Below are 18498 nucleotides of genomic sequence, written 5' to 3'. Positions count from 1 at the left end.
AGTATGTTACTGCCAGTGACAGCTCCGCTTCAAAAAATACAGAAAATCGACTAAATATCAATGCAGCAGAGGGCTGTGAAAAGCAATAGGAAGTAGTGTGCACAACATCTACAAATCATTAGGACACCATTTTAACCATCAATGATAATAATACTTTCAGATTTGTGTAAGTAACTTCTGTAAATTTTCCAGGTAGATCATGTGCAAAAAGTCACACTAAATTGTGGGTCTTACTTGGACATGCAGTATCCAGCAAAATACTGTGGCAACAATATGAATTACAGTAAAGATCAGAAGGTTTAGAATATGAATTTTTCTACAAGTAAAGGTCAGATTACAGGATAGTGGAGTTGAATAATGACAATTCTAAAGAAACACATTTTAAGCTTACTCTATAGCACAGCAATGGTAAGAGACAATAGTTGATTAGACTTAAATTTATTTTCTGTAAGTGAGGCATTATAGTTGTCATATTAAGACACAAATGTTTTTGTTTCCTAAAATGATCTACTTTGTAAATTAAGTCATTTTTGCCATTTGTTCAGAGACTAAGTTTTTTAAGGGGAAAAAAAAGTACTGTAATATATCTATCTATGTTTCTACTATTTATATAGCTTAGAAAGTATAAATATGTACTTATATAAGAGGATTTCAAGTATTGCTGGTGAAAAGAAACATTTCTTAATAAGCTGGGTAAATCCTTGGTCCATGCTTGTATTTTATGAAAATCTATTACTGAATCAGATGAGAAGTAGGTTCCTTGAGTATCACTGAAACTTAAAATTTGTGCTCAATAATGTGTTGCCTCTAATGAGAGTAAAATACCCTAGCTGAAGAGAATTTTAGCAATAACTATTTAAACCAGCTTTTTTTTTGGTTTGGTTTCTTTGTTGTTGTTGTTGTTGCTATTGTTGTTGTTTTTCAAACCAAACAGTTTTAAAGATGGAAAAACCAAGGTCCAGAAGAATCAGGTGACATACTGAAAATCCCAAATAGAGAGTTGACTAAGCTTAGATCAGAACTCCCCAGATATTTAATCTTTTAAAAAAATTCTTTTAATGTTTCCTTAGTTTCTTTTCAGGATGAAAAGATATAGCAATCTTTATAACTAGAAACCTTTGTCGATTAATAAAACATATAGTATCAAGTGACACATTTTCATACAAGCTTCTTATAACCAAAGATACAACCATATCCAATTTAATGATACAGTTATTGTTCTCTGAAGTATATGTTTGACAGACTTCCCATTAAAAAGTCCTTCCAGGTATAAAGCCATCTTGTGATTCATATGATCATTGGTGGCAATACGGTAACATGGCTCTGGAATCAACCCATCTATATTTAAATCCATACTCCACCACCACTGTGTGACCATATCTGTCTCCGTATTCTCATATGTAAAATGAGGATAACAATGAAATTCACTGTATGGGGTTATAAATAAGAGTCAATGTAATTTGCATATAATTAGCATAGAGACAGATACATTAAGATCACTCACTATTTATTTTACTATTATTGTTAGTGCAGCTGATATAAATTAATAAATACAGCACATACTTGAGGTTTTGACGAGATTATTGCTATTCTCTTCATCACAATAATCTTTTATTTTAGAATACTGAGTATATTTTCCTGTTTTTTATGATTTCCTTTCACAAATGGTAACAGAAAAAAAGTGGAGAAGACTCAGTATATAATTATGATTAAAAATAAAAACAAATAATGTAGGAACAATATATACAATTTTAGCTTCCTCATATTTTGAAGTCAACGTTCTACTTTGTTGGAGTTTTTTGAAAAGTCTTCTCCTAATTATTTTGTCTAACTCTAAAATAATTAGAATTATGTATTAATGATGTAAGTGAGAAAACTTTCAATTTCTTTAAAATGAACAAACAATAAAGTAAAACTATTGGCGATGAGATTGAACTGTAAAGAATTAAAGATAGATAATCAGAGTACAGTCATGTGCTGCATAATGTTTCAGACTACAGTGGACTTCTGCACATATGATGGTCCTATAAAATTCTTTTTACTGTACCTTTTCTATATTTTGCTATGCTTAGATACACAAATACTTACCATGATGTTACAATTGTCTACAGTATTCAGTGTAGTAACAGGTTTGTAGCCTAGGAGCAATAGGCTATATACCATAGAGCTTCAATATGTATGAAGTTCACACAATGATGAAAGGGCTTAACACCTTTCTCAGAAGGAGGACATGACTGTATTTCAGTCTTACACTTAATGTGTTTTTATTTCATTTCTTTCTTCAAACAGAGAAGTAGAGAATACTTCTTAGATAACTATGGTTGGATTATGACCATTTATTAGACTACGGTGAATTAATCTGGGACTGCTATTTTTAATATACCTTATAGGCCTTCCTTGTTTGCTTAATTCCTCTGTGTAGCCAAATCATAGTAAATTAGACTCCTATTATATATCCCCTTATGGCAAGTATCTTCAATGCTAACTTCATTCCTAACTAAATTTTATATTCTCTAATTTTACTTTAAATTTCCACTTTTTACCTATTTATCCATTCTTATTTTAATATTTGTAATCCATTTTTAGACTCCTGTCAGTAATAAGGTAGATAACAAAGTAAATAATTTGCCCACAATCCTATGTATTACAATAGATTCTAGTTGTGATTTACAGCATAGAAGTTCAGATTGAGGATAGTGGGTAGAGTTCTCCTTTAAGATGTTCAAATGGTATCCAATGTTCAAAAGTGGTACGTCCAGTCAACTGATGCTAAAATTTTAGTCTCATGTAAAATCTCACAGGAAGTTAGTTCTCCATGAACATGTTTGAATGAGAAAGCCAAGATTTCCCACATTGAAAAAAAAAATTCCATGTAAAGTAAACAAAAGTAGTTCTAAAAAGCAAAAACAGAAATGTATACATATCCCTCACTAAAGTAAAATTATTATCCTTTACTGTAGATATCTTTATCCATTATTACTTTTAATTTTGAAAATACTCAAATGTAAAGAAAGCAGCACAGCTTAAGTAGTTAACAAAACTCTGGTGCCCAATTTTTAATGTATATTCTATAAATTTAAATGTTTAAATATAAAAATAAATTTTATATGCAAATATAGTATTTTTCTACAGGTCTTATTTTAAAGCACAAAGAATTAACATTTATAAAAATTTAATTTTGATAATGATGTCATGGAGGGGACATCTATAGTAATCATTACAAATTTAAAAATTCTGAATTGTCAAATTATAGTATATCATGATGTTAAATTATTGGCTTATTAGGAAATACCACTTTAAACACATTATTTTGAAGGAGTTTTTTGGTCACTGATTTTAATAAAACATAACATATCTTCAGTGGAAATATGGAGCTTTAAATTTACTACACAAAATATATGTTACCATTTTGACAGAAGGCAGAGAACCCCATTATATGTAATTGAAACTGCAAAGGAAATTGAGGTAGGCAGAATGCAATTATCCAATTTAGAATTTGGACAGCAAACACATTTATACTATATGCCTAATAATCCAGGGTCATTATTATTTAAGCATTCTATACTATTTCTAGGTTATTACTATAACTCAATAAATGTGGCAATAATAAAAGAGTTAGCATCTACAACCGTTTATAAAATGATGTGAAATCATTACTGGCCATAAGTGTGTGTATGTGTGTGTGTGTGTGTGTGTGTGTGTGTGTGTGTGTATTTATCTATGCATGGAACACAGTAAGATTTTTAATCTTTATTTTACATTATGTGCCCATATGTGCATGTATATATACATATATATTACATATATTCATATAAATATATAACTGCATCTATATAGAAGCATACATATATGTAAGATTGTAGTGTAGAAGCTTTATTTTTAATGAAGAATTCATATTGTAGGTGTTCTAACTTTATCAGACCCAGATCCCTATAATTTGAGACTAGATATAATTTGTTTCTTCTTGACTATCATCCTGTCATTAACTATTGCCAAAATATGTCTTCAAAGTATATGGTTGGAAAAGAGAGTATATTAAATCTAAAGCCACTTACTATAAATAAAGTATTTGTATAAAATCTGTATGTTTTAAAACCAATTTTTTTTTATTTTTTGGTAAGAATAATTACATTTTGAGGTGATGTGCATATCATAGTCTGAATATTTCTGGATTAAAGTGGGTGGATGAATACTCACAAACTGACATTATTTGACTTTTTTTTTTTTTAGACAGAGTCCACTCTGTTGCCCAGGCTAGAGTGCTATGGCTTCAGCCTAGGTCACAGCAACCTCAAACTCCTGGGCTCAAGCAATCCTTCTGCCTCAGCCTCCCAAGTAGCTGGGACCACAGACATGCGTCACCATGCCTGGCTAATTTTTTCTACATATTTTAGTTGGCCAATTAGTTTTATCTATTTGTAGTAGAGATGGGGTCTCACTCTTGCTCAGGCTGGTTTCGAACTCCTGACCTTAGGCCATCTGCCTGCCTTGGCCTCCCAGAGTGCCAGGATTACAGGCATGAGCCACTGCATCCAGCCATTATTTGATGTGGTGGTCACTTACAATGCAAGAGTCCCTGTGTACAACCCACTCTTCAGATAAGCAAGCTGGTTTGCACTGGTGAATCTCAGGAATGTTTTCTGTTGAAATTCAAATTAAATTCTCACTGGCCTAAAGAGCTTTTCTTTTGCTTCATAAGGAGCTGTATACATAAGAAAATGAATTGTTCCCTCACTTTTCAGAACTTAAATTCAGAAATATTAACAAGTATTTTCTGAAAGTATTTGATTTGACACGGAGAAATTCACTAAAAGCTCTACCGTATAGAAAACAATAATGAGGGTGAAAATTAGGGGGAAAAAAGTCTTATATTGATTCTAAAATATAATCGACTATTTGGCCATGATTAAATTTAGGCAGGATTGATGATTTATTTCAATTACTGAGATATATAAAACCTTAAACCTTAAAGTTGAATACAGTTTTGGAGACTCTAATTACATTAGTATTAAAATGCCATATTAATAGATGAGAAGATATGTTACATTAAAGGCCTTCTGTTATGTCCTTGGAGAGGTAAATAAAATTAATTACATTCCCACTGGGAGAAAGTTTAATATGATAGGATATGTGTACAGAAAAATGTCACTGAGGATGAAGTGTTAGAGTAAAAAAATTTTTTAAAAAAGCATCTGCAAGCCTGTGCCTACTATTTACTAGTTACTCCAAATATGAAGAAGTAGATGACAAGAATCTCCATCTGGGGTCCACATGATCACTTCATGTGTGGGCAAGAAAATTATGCTTTCTTCTATCCCAAACACTTTTATTATCTTGGCTCCATGCTCTTTGTTATTGTTAACTGTAAGTATTTTAGACTCATAATGTACCGTATGTAAAATACACATCCTGAAGACCACATAGGAAATTCATAGAAAGCTTGCTTTGGCTTTTTTGAAGCAACCCTATTAATTTCATAATCCTATGAAAGAAGGAATTTTTTTATTCTTCTATATTAGACATATTTTAAATGACTAAACATATCATTTCCTCACTGTAAGGCCAGAAGTTTACAAATAAATAAATATGTATTAGAACTCATGTGCTGTCGTTTAGTAAATCAGACAAACAATTGTCTTAAATTATTAAACAATTAAATTCCTCCCATTAATCAGCAATAGAGTGTTTAGGCAGAATGATCTTAAAATGCCCATGTCATATTCATCTAAGTTTTTATTATGGCTTAATATACATATTTGAATATTTCTAAGCCAATTTGATTAGTGTAGCAAGTTTAAAATCTAAATTGCTTGAAAAAGTTTAATACCATGGTGCAGTCAATCTAATGAATGGATTAGGTTGGAACAGTATGAATTTTGGGAAAAAAATCTACTACAGAGTGTTCCACGTTTCTTTCTTTAAGATTGCAAAAAGGCCTACCTGTATGTTAGTCAGAAGGGTCTCTATGGAAGACAATCCATCAGGAAACAGAAAAGGAGATGGAAAACCTGGAGGTAGTGGTTGTCCATGCCCAGTTAGAGAAAGTTTGTCAAGGCTGTCTCTTGCGGTTGGTGTAGAAAGCGGGGTCTCATCTGTATGTGATTGAAACAAAAATATAGAACAAGTTACGCTTGTCTGTTTTTATTAGACCTCAGTAATGGCTTCCCTAGTGGTTTCCAGAACATTTATTGCAAATTGGTTCCTGCTATCAGGAGAAAATGCTTTCTGCTGAATTTTCTTTAATGAAAAAGCTGTGGAGATACAAGAAGATAACATTAATGAGTAACTTTATAAGCCTTTTAAATGCAGTCTCTAATGAGACTGAGTTTACAGTGCCATAGAATCTTTTTAAAACAAATATTATCTCATATATAGTTGTGATAATATATTCAGGCTGACTTTATGGGCACCTTCCCAATTATCTCATTTTAGTTTGTTCTGTTTGGATTGACAATAGAATATTTTTAAGGCTTCATATAAGAGAAAGGCTTTGTATATTATAATGTTTCTCAATTAACTCTTTCTTTATATCAATGATTTTTTCAAATGTATTATTATGGAATTTACAAAAGAATGCACAATTAAAATCTTCATTTCATATCTAAAATGAAAAACTGGAATCCAAATATATTTTTTCCAAATTATAATGAAATTGTTCATTTTCAGTAAAACTAAGATCTATTTCTTTTCTACTTGAAAATATTTTACCTTCACATTGAAAAACTATAGCCTTTATACATAAAAAGCAGGTCTAATGAATGAGTGGTAAAATATAACTTCCATAACAATATTTAGAAAATCAAATTAAAAACCCTTCAAGATAAATTAGTCTACTTTTTAAATGAACATTCTTCAATATTTTAAGCAATTTAAAGTAATGCCCAAAGACAGATACTTTTCACTATCACAGTAAAATCTTTTTATTCAATTCTTTATCATGTAACCATTTTACAGTTCCATTTGAGATAGATACAAGTTATGGCTTATTTTAGTTTATTATAACCACAGAAAAAATTATATTCATGGCAGAATCCTTGATTTTATAAATATTTTCATATTTCACCCCAGGAAAATTAATCAGAACAATGTATTTGCACAGTCCTGATAGTATCTCTCAATTTTGCAAGTGGCTAAAAACTTCAGCACACTTGCCTTATGCTTATAATTTGATTTCACTGTTCTCCTCCATCATTCTTTTACTTTTCATTACAACACCTAACCACACAACACGTTTTCCAATTACCTCTCTCTGGGGCAGAAATATTGCAGAAGCTGCCACACTTCCCTGTCCCTCACTAATGTCAGAACAAGTTAAATTCATCTCCCTCACTTTTCTCCATTTCTAGTTAATGAACCAAAAGGGAAGAAAGGTTGGGGAGGGAAGTAACAGACATAAGGCCTCCTATTAACTGCACTCCTCTCACACTCACTCACTCACTCCTCTGCAGTTTCTCTGTCCACTCCCTCCTCTGTTAACTTACTGAGACAGATGATCTGAGGCAGCAGGTAACAGAAAAACAGAGCAAGCAACTAAAGTAGGACTCATGGTGTTACTTTTTTTTTTTTTTTTTACATGTCACTAGGGTTAAAGAAAGACTGCCAAGCAGGGGTAGAACTACTATATGGCTAATGTGAGCAAGGTGATCTTGGACACCATTTACCTAGCTGTCATAAATTACTCCTCCAAACCAAGGCTGCTGGTGTTTTCTCATAATAGCTCTGAAAAGGAACTTGTTAAACATCTCTGTGCATGTGAAATAGTTTAAGAATGGAGAGCAGTATTTTTCGATCAGCATCACCTTAGCTGTCACATGCTAAAGAAAATGTGGCTTAATAGATCATGAGGATAATAATTGCTTGTCTCTTGAAGAAAGGCATAGAACCAGATGACCACCTGAGGTTGCTTTCAGCTTTAGAATCTATGATGCCACAATTATTAAAGACTGTCGAAGAAAATAAAGAATCATATGTATGTATACACATATATACACATTTGATTATAAATTCCATCATCCACATGATTATTTGATTTAAGTTCAGTCCATTTAGGCTTGACTATATTTGGCTGTTGTGTGAATTAAATCATTAAATCACTCATGATGCATACATTTATATAGCCAATATTTACTTAACATAAACAATGTGCTAGACTCTGGAGACAGAATGCTAAAAACACAGTAATAGCATCAATACGTTTATGTAGACTAGAGTGACTGTTTCCAGTTGTTTAATAGCTAATTCCTATAGTTAGTAGAACATTTTGCCTGTCATCATTATTTCTTTAGATACACCATTTATCCCAGTATAGAATTAAAATTGCTCTGTATATATGTTTAAGTGTGTGTACGTGTGGGCATGTGTGTATGTGTATGTGTAAACATATATTTCCTGCAGTTGCATCAATGGAATTCTCATCTTGATCTCCCTAGTTCCAGCAGTATGAGAATAGACTATCATTTGTTACAAACTTATCTAATTGGATTCATTCATTTATCATTTTACATAGTGGAGATACTGCATAAGACACTTTAACTCAATACATAGCTAAGAAGTAATCGAATTTAGGACAGAATGGCTGCTTAATAAGTGAAAAAAAAAAAGGATGATTTTTAAGATCAATACACATTTTTTTTAAAAAAGACAAACTAATCAAAGATCAAACAAACAAACAAAAATACTCCTTTGGGGCCTCAAAACCCTATTATCAGAGAAAAAGTTGTCATCTTGTGGCAATTAACATCATAGAAAGCTTCATTTAGTTCTTCCTACAAAGATTGTAAAATTGGGAACATGGTTCTTCCTTTTGAAATAAAAGTGACCTTTGATATCCTAAATGTACCAAGAAGATTAAAGCAAAAGTTTGAGAGGCCAGACAATGTGGAAGAGAGTTTTGACATCACATAATCTCCACTGACTTCAAAGAGTAAATGGTGATGAAGCACAAATTCACAAAATGCCTTATTCTAATTTGATATATCTCGACATATTTTTTAGCTTAATTTAAAAAGAAAGTTGGCTTGTCAGATGCCATGATTTTTTGATTGTTATAGCATTTGACAATGTAATCTCTGTTTTTTGTTTGTTTTAAATATTTTACTCTAAAATAATTTTAAACTTATGGCAAAGTTATAAGAATTGTTCAAGGAATTCCTACATACTTCTGTAGTATGTTAAATAGTGCCCCTCAAAATATATTAATGCAACATGCCTAATTCCTAACACATATTATTTTTTAAAAAGGGTTTTCACAGAGGTAATTAAGTTAAGGATCTTGAGAAGAGAAGATAATCCTGCCTTAGGATGGGCCCAAAATCCAATTCCACATGTCCTTAAAAGACAATACCAGAGGGGAATTTGGAAGAGGAAACACATATAAGAGGAGGAGACAAAGTAAAGATGAGACAGATAGTAGAATTTTTCAATTACAGTCAAGGAATGCAAACAATCACAAGAAGCTAAATGAGACAAAGAATGGATTTTCATTTATAGCTCCTGGAGGGAGCTCATTTCTGCTGATTTTGGACTTCTGATCTTCAGAACCTTGAAAGAATACATTTCTGTTGTTCTTAAGCCACCAAAGTTATGGTCATTTGTTATGCCAGCCCTAAGAAAGTAATACAACTCCAATTCACCAATTGTTTGCATCTTGTCAAGTTTGTTTTTTAAAAAAATTTCTCTCTTTCCCTTTTTTGTTCTGTATATTTGTTTTTTTTTTGTATATGTTTGAACATCCTACCCAATTAAGCTTTAAGACTTCAGTGTATATTTCCTAAGTACGAGAACATACTCTTACATAACCACAATACAAAATCTGAAAGAATAACATATGTAGAATATTATTGCTAAATCAAGAGTCCATATTTTAATTTCATTATTTTGAGATTCTTTACAACAAATAGTTAAATAATAAATATTTTCATTTCTGTGATAAGACTTAATGAGTATTTTTGGGGGGCATGTAGTAGGCAGGTAGTAATGTATAAGATGGCCTGTGATGTGTCCTGTTATTCACACTGTGTCCAGTCCTTTTCCCTTGATCTAACAAATAGAACATAAAAAATGGGATGAGAAGTCACTTCAGAGATTCGGTTATAAAAAGTCTACAACTTCCACTTCTCTACTTTGTTCTCCTACATTACTTGCCATGGATTAAGCCAGCTGCTGGGTCATGAGACAACCATGTGGAGCGAGACACATTACAAAGAACTGGGAGCCAACCTCATGAATTGGCTTGAAAGCAAATTCCCCTCACCCATTGAAGCCTTTAGCTAAGGCTGCAGCCCTGGCTGACAGCTCATCTACAACCTTATGAGAGAACTTAAGCCAGAAGAACCCAGCTAAGTTGTAATATAATAAACGAGCCACTAAGTTTTAGTGGAATTTTTTACACAGCTATAGATAACTATAGTTATCTATACCCACAGTGTGTAACATTGTTTGAATACTTTGGGATATATTAAGAAACTTACACAGCTATAGATAACTTTAGTTATCTATACCCACAGTGTGTAACATTGTTTGAATACTTTGGGACATATAAAGAAACTTACCCGGTGTCCAGTTAGTATTAGCTACTTTGGACACGTAACAATTTCTTTCATATTTAATTTCTTCATAGAAACAATAGTAGGTTAAATGAGACAAACAAGACCATACAAATTGGAAATTCCATGTTATGTTATTTCTTATAAAAATTCATAAACAATCACTTAAGTGGAGATTTCACCTATAATGATCAGATAGTAATAACATTCCAGTTTGGAATTAGAAATTCAATATGGTTTTAATTACAAATGCCAAAGAGTTAATGTATATCTAGATAATATTTGAAAAAGAATGAGTCACACAAACATAATTTCAGAGAGCGCTACTAATTATTTAGGCTTAGAGCTCTACTTTACAAGGATTCTTAAATTATCTCGCTTTATTTTATCAAATTAGAGAATACTTCAATAACCTATAAAACAGGCACTCCCAATACCTGGGATGGAAAATTGGATGCAGCAAAGGGTGCATCTTCCAGGGAAAAAATTAAGCACTTTCAAGAGATACATTAACTATGATACTATTTTTTGAAAGAATTCCACATCTGTAGGGTCTAAAAGTTAAGCTACTTTTCTAGGTGAGTTGTTATTTTTAACAACTTGTTCCTAAAACGAGTTAGTAACTTTATAGTGTTCTTGTACAAAGGTCATCAACTTAACAATAGTTCAACTTATTAATAAGATCTTTTTATTTTACAATGGTGTGAAAGCATCACAATTTTGATGTATTTTGAACTTTGAATTTTGATTTTTTTTCTGGGCTAGTGATATGTGGCACATAAGATATTCAATGCTTTATTAATAAATAACTGTGGTGTTAGATGATTTTTGCCCAACTGTAGGTAGGTTAATGTGAGTGGTCTGAGCACCTTTAAGGTAGGCTATGCTAAGCTATGATGTCCAGTAGGTAAGATGTATTAAATTCATTTTGGACTGATAATATTTTCAACTTACAATGGGTTTATAAGGACATTTGTATTTTATTCACTTACAGAGAACTACAGTGGTTTTCTAAAGGAAAATAGAATAGCACATATTACAATCTAACAAATAATTTCATCTTCTGATCAGAATCGTTACTTAATATTTTAATAATTACATAAAACATATGTAATTTTGGCTGGGTGCAGTGGCACATGTCTATAATCCTAGCACATTGGGAGGCCAAGGCAGGAGGATTGCTTCAGGCCAAAAGTTTGAGAGCAGCCTGAGTAACATAGTGAGATCCTGTCTCTACAAAAAAATAAAACCATTAGCCAGGCATGGTAGTATGCACCTGTAGTCCCAGCTACTGGGAGGCTGTAGAAGGAGGATCGCTTGAGCCTGGTAATTTGAGGTTGCAATTAGTTGTGATCATGCCACTGTATTCCAGCCTGGATGACAGAGTGAGACCTCGTCTCTTAAAAAAAATTATATATATATATATTGATAGATAGATAGAGAGAGAGAGAGAGAGAATTATAACAACATATTATCGATTAAAATTACAGAAAACGAAATGAGAAAGAAAAATGGAAAAGAAAAAATACTTTCAAAAGTCTAAAATGAATAGTATGAAAAATATTCATTCTTATCACTTCATCTCATAATTCTACTCATATTTTAAATCACTTATCAATAAGTGACTATCATTAAGATTGATGCCTCTGTAAGACTAGCTTGTTTTTCTCTCCAATCTTATCACACATAACAATTTAGCAGGATATCCTAAGGAACAATGTTGTTTAAAAAAATAATGGTCCTCTGCTTTTAAAATGTTTTCTTTCCTGTTAATAAAATCTAACTCAGTTGTTATTTTCATAACTAATCCCATTGGATTTGAATTCTATATTCTCTTTAAAGTTTGTGTGTGTGTGGGGGGGTGTGTCTTGGCATCTGATGTCTTTTATTATATCATAAATTTCAAGTATAAAAATACTCAATCACTTTCAGAAAACCATCTATTCCAAAGGGATTCACATTTATTCATCTTGATGAGAAGTAGATTGTATTGTTAAAATGGGAAAAAAAAATCCCGTTTAATGTTTATAGCAGATCTGGGAATTTGCATGAAAACTCTATATTTATACTGGCAAAATAAAAAGAGAAATGATGAAAAAAATTCTAGATAATATAGTGTCTTCCATACAGAAGTAAAAGTTATCTACAAAAATACGAGTTTTCCTTTATTTTAATGAATTTCCATCACAAATGTATAGAAAGATACATTTATAAGTGTTTCGCTAAACTTGTCAGCCACATTCTACTGGAGTAGAAGCATGAATAATCTAAAAATTAAGGATCGGTGCTTTAAAAAATTTGAAAATTATATTCAGACATAAGATGCAGTTGTTTAAATTGAGTTCATTCATAACTTTAATACTGGTTCATTCCTACTATAGGCACTCTGGGTTTCATTTGTATACAAAAGCCAATAATAAAGTTGAAAATATGACCCCACAATGTAATTTTAGGTCAGAAGATGATCACATAATGTTTTTCTTTTTATTTTCATCTTCTCAGAAAATTAGGAATTCTGAAATATCACATTAAAATTGACATGACTTTCATGTATCTATTCCAATATGTAGCAAATTACAAGGGGTATCCTGGAATAAGACATTTCTTATATTTAATTTTAAGCCTATTTTTCAAATTCTGGATTTAAAATTACTCCAGATATTTTTATACAATTGACACCACAATTTAAAATGTGATATAGCTTTGGTAAAATGAAAAGCACACCTAGCTAGATTCAAAAAATATAAATTTAATTACTGGCCCTACCAAGTACTTGCAAATTCTAGAGCAAAGAATCTATGTCTTTTAATATAAGAGTCATCTGATTTATTTAATAAAAAGATAATTATCAACTCAAAAAATTGTAGTTTAAAACCAATTGTTTATGTGTGTGAAAGTTCTTTGTAAAATATAAAATACTATATTAATATAGAGTATTAATGAATGAATAATTTAAAAATGACTAAATCTATTATAAATTTCATTTTGGAAACTTGGCTTTAATGTACCATGGAGGAAATCCTTTTCTTGTATCACAAACCTGTGGTTTCTATATTATTTCTCTCTTATAAGGCTTGCAATGAAGATGTACCATGTTGATAGTAGAATTAATACTGTATACATCAGTTACCTTACATAAACTAACCCCAAGTTAGTTTAGTGAACAGTTATAATTAACTATGATAGAAATAATTTGAGAGAGGATAAAGGGCATGAACTGGTTTATTAATTTATCTTAAGGAAGCAGGACCTAGGGGAAATTTGTGTTGACTTGAAAAACAGAAAACAATTCAGGTTTTGTGAAAATAGACTGTGAGGAACATAAAAACACTTATGAAGCTTCTTGGATACACTTCAAGCAGCATTAGAACTCTGGATTTTGAGTTTGGGTGAATAAAGGAAAGATTTACTATGGGAAGAAGATCATTGTAAGTGTGTTTTGCAGAATGCTGAAAGTTTGCTAAAAAACACACTAAACTCACTTTTGTCTAATTCAATGCATAAAGTATTTATTGCACACTTATTATATGCAACTATCATCTATATCAGTGGTTCTTAACTTCTGAATAGTTCTCCTCCAAGAAGTTGATGGAAGTTAGGGACCACTCCTTGCAGGAGGAAATAGAACATATAGTATCAGCTACCTGACACTTATTAATGTCTATTGAAAGAATATGTGAATGATACAAGACAAAGGAAAAGCTGGAGGAATACAGAATGCAGAAATGAGGATATAGTCTCTGCCTGTCCTGAGGTCACACCACATCCATGATAGTAAAACTAAAAATACCTTCCATAGGGAAACCACGGTATTGATTACAAAGCAATTTCACAGACATTATGTTGGTTTAGGAGGAAGCTCTAGGAAGAAGATTTTTAAAAACACAAGCAATTATAATCTCAATAAGGTTACATGTCAAAAGAGTGATTCAAATGGCATACAGTGGTTATTTAGAAAAAAAAATAAGAGATTATACACAGAGGATGTTAGTTGAGAGGGGAAAGAAATAGAAGAAAAATCAAATCTTCATGGCAAGAAATGAGCACGGAATTTTGAGAAAGACATAAACATAGAGGTCAAGGGGTTTTATGAGGAAACCATGTAGGGATAACAGCTCAAGGAAATCAGGAACCCAAATGTCCTGAAGAAATTGTATTTTTAAAGGGAAACCATATTTTCTACCATTAATCTCAAAAGAAAGTCTTTAATTTCTGACTATTGTGCATTTCAAAAATCTGCGTATGCAGAAAATTTTGGAGAAAATTATGGAAATAAAGCTATATATTAATATTTCCAATGTTGGCCTTGACAGAAAACTCATCACTATCTCAGCAAACTCATTGGAGAAGACAGAACTTAAGAACTCAGGTATCTGTGCACAGATTTTTTTCTCCTCCTACAACTGGGAATTTCTTGGCAAAATGGAATGGTATCAAGCATTTAAACACACACACACACTGATTTAACTTTCAAACATTTTCAGTTGCATTCACCTCTTTTTGTTGCTTAAAGTCATAAGTCATGAGTGCTTATGAAAAACCTGGCATAGCTTATGCTGAGAAGATCCACTTAATTGACCTTTTTCTCTTTTTCCATGACCCTGTAGGTTTAACCTCATTGCTGATACTGCAAGTGAATATGGGAAAGCATTTATTGAAAGCTGCATAACAGACATGGTTATATTTCCTAGGCTGATGTTTTGCGTATCTGCACAGTAGGGCCATTAAGCGTTCTAAGAGCACAACGGAAACAATCATAACATTTGTTTTTAGATGACTGACTCAGGACATGTACACCAGGCTTTATATAGAAACTGTTTTTGTTTTATTAAGGGACTGTTTGCCTGTTAGTGATAACATCATTAAAAATAAATGAAAGGGGGCTGGTAAAATGCTTCCCAAAAGCAGAAACCTAATTAAAGGTGATATGCCTGCTATGAGGCTTTTTTTCAGGACTCAGAAATAGAACAAGGTTAGTTCTTTCTCATTTTATAAGGCCCAAAGAAGACCTCACAGTAAAACATCACTTCTGATCTAATTTTCTATTTCTATGTGCTTTAATAATCTACTTTACAGTCTGTGCTTGCCCATAGAAAGTGAGCTAGTTTTTTTGTTTTGTTTTGTTTTGTTTTTTTTTGCCTACAGATAGCTTCTTCATCATGTCTTACTGCATGAAAAGAAAATCTGATAGTTCAGCTCAAACAAAAAATGCACTCTCCTTTTAAAACAAATTGAATAGGTTGTAATATGTTCAGTAATAGTAGTTGAATAATGCACACAAACATTTTGTAGCCCTAAAAAGCCACTTTTGAAAGTATGAGTTAATAGTAAAAAAACATTTCCAAATCACGGTTTATAATTTCAGAAAGAAAAAAAAAAGTAGACCCTTTCATTTTAAGGGGTGGAGTTACTCTAATTTCATGGATGGTGGAAAAAGCAGGAAACTGCATTCCCTTGATAACTCTGCCCTTATTGTGCTGTGACCTTGGCCAATTTACTTAAATTTACATCTGCCAAAAATGAGTTTCTGAAATGGGCTTTGAGAATTTTCAGGGGGAGGGAGGAGGAGTTGTCACATAAATCCTAGGCCTTTTCAAAATTAATATTACTTTAGAAGTAAAGCAAAAAAGAAGAGAAACACTGAGCCCCGTCACAAGGTACCATGGTTTGATATGTTCTCTTCTTGTCACCTCTGCATAGTTCAACTCATTCCTAAAGCAAAAATGCATCTTATTGCTAAGTGAATAAAACAGAACACATCCCAAATTATTCCCCTGAAATATAAAATAGCTCTGGTGCTGTGGATTGTTTAAACTCTATTTTGCACATGAGTTTTAGACTAAAATTATCATGGAATTATAGAAAGTGTCAGATGCTTTTGGAAATCACTTGGTCTAAATTCTTTATTTCAGATGAAACAAGCCAAGTAAGTGATTGGCTCAAAGCTTTTCAAACTCAAGTCTGAAGACTCTCCATTCTTCCTTACAAGTTATGGTGTCTATTTAGGGGAAATACAAAGAAAGAATATTTTGAATGACTACATAAATATGCACACATACACACACACACACACACACACACACACACACACACATACACACACACATATTTGTCAATGGTGCAATGAGAAGCCTAAAGGGATATTTAATAACTGTTAAGGGATTTTAGGAGTGATAATGAGTTTGTGATTTAAGGAAAAGGTGTCTCAACTTTAAGACATATACACTGAAAATAAAGTAAAATAATTAATAAAAACATACAGACAATATATGTATAGATTAAATAACACATGTTTGGGATTTGCTTCAAAATTCTCTGGAGGGATAAAAGAAATTAGGTGGAGAACATATAAAACAAGTTTGGGCTTGCGATGATCATTGTTAAAGCAAAATCATAGATAGTCATCTGTGGGATCATTACTCTTCTGATTTTATGTATATTTTAAATGTTCTATAATAACAAGCTACTAGAAAAGTAATGATATTCAGTAAGGATTCTATTAATTCATTGTTCCATCAAACAGTCAGGGGTATTGATACAATGATAATCAATTTTATCATCAAAATACCTAGTGCATATTGAGTGCTTCTTATATGTTCAAAACAATGTTCTAAACACTTTGCAAGCAATGACCAATTTAATCCTCACAACAATTCTATTAGATCATTACTAGTGTTATATTCATTTTACACATGAATATATAGAGGTAAAAAGAAGTTAATTAAATTGCCAGCACAACTCAGTAAAGAGAGCAGCCAGGATTGGAACGCAAATAGCCTTGTTTCAGAGTTCATATTCTTCAAAAACACCCACAGAGTAAAAAAGAAATTATTTACAAGTATTTTTAATACATTGAATATGTATGTCCAAATATGTACAAGAAACATATACTTAAAAAAAAAAAGAAAATGATTTATCTCAAAATACAGAGGAAATGTAAAGATTTTCTATTTTGCTCCTCATTCTTCCTTAAGGCTTGGTTACTACTCCCAGCCTATGGTTATCCCAACCAGCCAAGATTCACCAAAATTGACTGCTTCCACTGACATGCTTATGATTATTTGTTTTTATTTATTTCCTATAAATAAAATTCCAATGGGACTAGAGAAGTCCGACCATGAGTTTCATGGACATGTAATATTGCCCCTAACTTTAAGTAGCTTATATAGAATACCTTCCTGGAAATTTCTCCACTTTATACCTTACCAAATGCCAAACCTTGTCAGAGATAATTTAGCTGTGAAAGTATCACTTTTAAATTCACACATGCATTCCATGGAGTAAAAAAGCCAGGCCTACTTAAGGATTTTTAAAACAAAATAATTATTGCCCAAGAGATTCACTTCAGAAGGAGCAGGTCCCATGACTTACCCATTTATCAGCTGCAATCAAACCCTGGATATATCACCACAAATGATCTTCTGCACTTGTTCTAATTTAGCTTATCCTGAATTTCTTCATCCTGTCTTCCCAGCCATGAACTTGCCTCATTTCACTCACAAGAACTTTGTTTAGGTTTCCAAATCAGACCCTACTCCTTCCCTGACTGCATCAGTGTGCTCCATGCTAGCACTGGAGTTCCTACTGCACTTGGTTACTACCCTGCTCTGCTAAGTCTCATCATTTACTAATTATTCCACTCAAACCATAGATGCTTTAATAGGTTCTTTCATTTCCACCTTGCCTTGCCAGTCTCTTCAGATAGGGAGTGTGGTACGTGAATGACAAAAGTCTCCCCTCGTGATACCTAATAACTCTACAAAAACATATTCATTTTTCCCCTCCTATCAATAAAAATCAACTAATAGTATAGCTTATCAGGACTATTTACAATGATTAAGTGATCAAATTCATTGAAGATTGTCATCAAATTTTGTTACACGTTTATTTCCTTAATTGTGCTTATCATGAAAAACTTGTTCGACTATATAAACCTCAACGCCTGGTGCATAAT

General features: G+C 32.1%; 1 protein-coding gene across 2 annotated transcripts in view; it reads right to left on the bottom strand.

The window, feature by feature from the left end:
* The window catches only part of DACH1 (dachshund family transcription factor 1), a 408633-nt gene that overhangs the window by 43540 nt on the left and 346595 nt on the right, over window positions 1-18498 (bottom strand). For both annotated transcript variants that reach the window (XM_020290319.2, XM_076009384.1), the window contains one exon: window positions 5941-6092. In XM_020290319.2, coding sequence (XP_020145908.2) covers window positions 5941-6092 — 152 coding nt within the window. The remainder of the gene's footprint in view (window positions 1-5940; window positions 6093-18498) is intronic.

The sequence above is a fragment of the Microcebus murinus genome, chromosome 13 (assembly GCF_040939455.1).
Source record: "Microcebus murinus isolate Inina chromosome 13, M.murinus_Inina_mat1.0, whole genome shotgun sequence".
NCBI lineage: Eukaryota > Metazoa > Chordata > Mammalia > Primates > Cheirogaleidae > Microcebus > Microcebus murinus.
The sequence above is the reverse complement of the archived record's forward strand: the minus strand, read 5'-3'. Positions and strand labels throughout refer to the sequence as shown.